The sequence below is a fragment of the Propithecus coquereli genome, unplaced genomic scaffold (genome assembly GCF_000956105.1).
Source record: "Propithecus coquereli isolate 6110/MARCELLA unplaced genomic scaffold, Pcoq_1.0 Scaffold168, whole genome shotgun sequence".
In the NCBI taxonomy this organism is placed as follows: domain Eukaryota; kingdom Metazoa; phylum Chordata; class Mammalia; order Primates; family Indriidae; genus Propithecus; species Propithecus coquereli.
In genome coordinates this window covers 696,046-699,208 of record NW_012141413.1, presented here as the reverse complement: position 1 = coordinate 699,208, position 3,163 = coordinate 696,046, and the positions used below count along the sequence as shown (strand labels likewise).

The window sequence follows — 3,163 nt, the reverse complement described above, 5'->3', positions numbered from 1 at the left end:
ATGATGTGCCTCTTACACATTCACAGTAGAGTATAAAAAGCACATTGTATGATGTTAAATATATATGTGGATGGGAGATATTCTGATCAAATTTTATAATTTCCTTATAAAATCTCAACAGATTTCCTTGGGCTGTCTATTCCTGGCCTGTGGCAGTATCCCAGACCTCAGCCTGGTCTCTCTTCTATTGCTCAACATCATTACTTTTCCTTAAGAACTAAAGTTATAAAATTATGAAAAGCTTAAACAAAATAAAAATTTCAAGAGACACCAGAATTTTAGACAAGGAATGAAATAAAATCAAAATTAAAATAGATTTGACTTTTGAATTAGTACTAAAAGTCTATTTTTCATTCAAAACTACTGAACAGAATTCAAACTATGAAATGCCATTATTATCTTAAATTCGGTATTCAGATAGTTCCATTTAAATATATATTAAATACCAATTAAGAGCTAGGCACTGTCCCAGGTATCAGGGATCCAAAGATGAATAAAAACAATCTTTGCCTTCAAAAAGCACATTCCTACAATCTAATAGGGAAGTTAGCCATGTAAACAAAGAATTAAAAAATACAAATCAGCATATTAAGTACAACATTAATAATACATTCATTATAAGATATGATAAAAGCTCCCTTGGCAGGCAGTGGGAGCTATCAATAAATGTTTCTTAAAGGCAATGATACCTAAGTTTTGAAAGATAAATAGGAATCTTCCAGGAAGGCAGACAAGGAAAGAGAACAGCCAAGGAAATGGGAACAGCAAATAGAAATCACAAGGCTGTGAAAATAATATAGTGTATCAGGGCCACACTTTGCTTGAGCACAGAGTTCCAGAAAGGAGCAATGGAGGTGGAGTCAGGATTTCAGTTCACGAAGGGTCTTGCATACCATGCGAATGAGCATGAGCTTTATCTTGCAGCTGACTGGCAACCTCTGTAGGATTCTAGTCAGAGATGTGACAGGACCACATTTTCTTTTCAGGAAAGATGACATGTGGTGGCGTGAGATGCCTGCCAGCTACTCCCAGGCTGCCTGCGCCTCACCAGTCCTTCACGTCCGTATCAACACGCCTGTTACACACTAGGTCTGACTCGAGGCAATGGGGATAGAGGAGTAAACAACAAAGATTTTCTTCCAAAAAGCTTGGTGGAAGAGATACTTAAGAGACAGCTTAAATGCCACTTCCTCAGAGAACATTTCTTTGATCATACTATCTAGCTTTTTCCTCTGTTATGCTCTATCACATTACCAAGCTCTTCTAAATTTATCTATATTTTCTAAAATTATCTTATTGGTTTGTTTATGGTTTATCATCTGTTTCTCCCTTTAACATGTAAAGACAATGTCTGTGTTGCTTCTTTTTATTCTCTGAGCCTAGCAGAGTCTGACATACAATGGGTGCTTAATCAGTATTTGATGACTGAAAAAACTCTGTATTCATAACTTACCTTCCTTAAAATTTTTTAGTTTTAGTTTTTTAGACCCAATCAATTTCCCTAGACCTGATTCCCAAGTGTTGCTCTAACCTCTAAGCTAACAGAGTCCTCCTAAGACAGTTATATTAGCATCCATCTCACAGCTTTGCAACTGCTTATGTGGGGCTATCTCGCTCAGCACATGGTGTGTCTAGTGAGAAAGAATCTTGAATTCTTGTTCTTGGTTGTTACCAGAGCTTAGCTTAGCTAGCCCTTGAGGATTTAATAATTCATTGGGTAGTTCTTGAACATCCACTATGTTACAGATAGTCGGGGGAGGGATATAGTGGAGAACACAATGGAAATATTTCTGTCCTCGCAAAATTTACAATTTTATAAGGTGATGCGTATCAGTAAACAGGCAATTACAATACCAGATGATAAGTTCTATGACATGGTAAATGGAGTGTGCCATAGCAGCCATTAGATACAGGCTTGGGCAGTGAGATGAACTTAGGGGAGAATGAAGGGTGAAGTGAATATATATAAAGGCTTAACTCTGGATGCTAAAAGGATGCAATATGTCAAAACAACAACCAAAAAAGAAAAAATAACAATTAGATGGTATTTATTAGGTGCTGGGCATTTTTCCACACAGTTTATACACACTACTAAATATATATATTATTAATTGGTTCAATCGTTATAGCAATCCCATTGGATGCATATTCATATCACCCTCACTTTACAGAGGAGGGATCAGCTAAGGAAAGTCTTCAAAGTCACACAGCTAGTAAGGTACAGAGGTAAGAGTTGAACCTGGGCAGTTTGGGTCCAGAATCTGTGTTCTTAACCTCTATACTATACTGTTTTCTCAAAAGTACTACCACTTGTTTTTCTTATTCTATTTCTTATTTCCTGTAATAAGAACTATTTATTTTTTACACATGTTAATGTTTTCAATAGCCATCACTACCAATAACTGATTAAATAAAATTAGGTTCTTTTCAACTCAGAGATTAAGAAATGGATAATAGTTTGTAACATTAAAGGTTAAATAATTATTACCAAATGCCTGAAAGATACATTTGAAGAAACACTAAGTTTGACTTATGGTTTAGTTTACTTCTTAAAACAAAAGCATCAAATAGAAAAAGTGGGCCAAAGATCGTGTGGCATTATCTACTAACGTTGAATGTACACATAATGCAGTACATGATATGGCAGTTCTACTCCTACACATCAACTCTGAAGAAATACACATATATTCCCCCAAGAGACATGCACTAGAATGTTTACAGCAGCCCTGTTTGTAAGAACCCTAAACTGGAAGCTACTCAAATGTTCATCGACAGCAGACCCAGTAAATAAATTGTGTTACATACCACAATTGAATATTAAACAATAATGAGAATGAATGATCTACAATCATAGTTAACAACATGGATGAATCCCACAAATAGAATGTTAATGAAAGAAGCCAAACACACAAGCATATATAACTATGACAACTACCTGACTATGACTGTACTAGTACACGACTCCATTCATATCAAGTACAAAAACAAGCAAAACTAATCTGTGCTGTCAGAAGGCAGAAGAGTGGTTTCCCATGACGTGGGTGAATGGAAGAAAGCATGAGGGGGCTTACAGGGAGTTGGTGATGCTGTTTTTTGAACCAGGGGGTGGTTACACAGTTGTGTTCAGTTTGTGCAATTTCATTAGATGTACATTCATGACATG

At 36.1% G+C, this 3,163-nt stretch overlaps 1 protein-coding gene across 1 annotated transcript in view; it reads right to left on the bottom strand.

Annotated features, from left to right (window-relative positions):
• Positions 1-3,163, bottom strand: part of ZDHHC20 (zinc finger, DHHC-type containing 20) — a 92,589-nt gene that overhangs the window by 51,985 nt on the left and 37,441 nt on the right. The window contains exon 2 of the mRNA XM_012641665.1: positions 1,454-1,457. Coding sequence (XP_012497119.1) covers positions 1,454-1,457 — 4 coding nt within the window. The remainder of the gene's footprint in view (positions 1-1,453; positions 1,458-3,163) is intronic.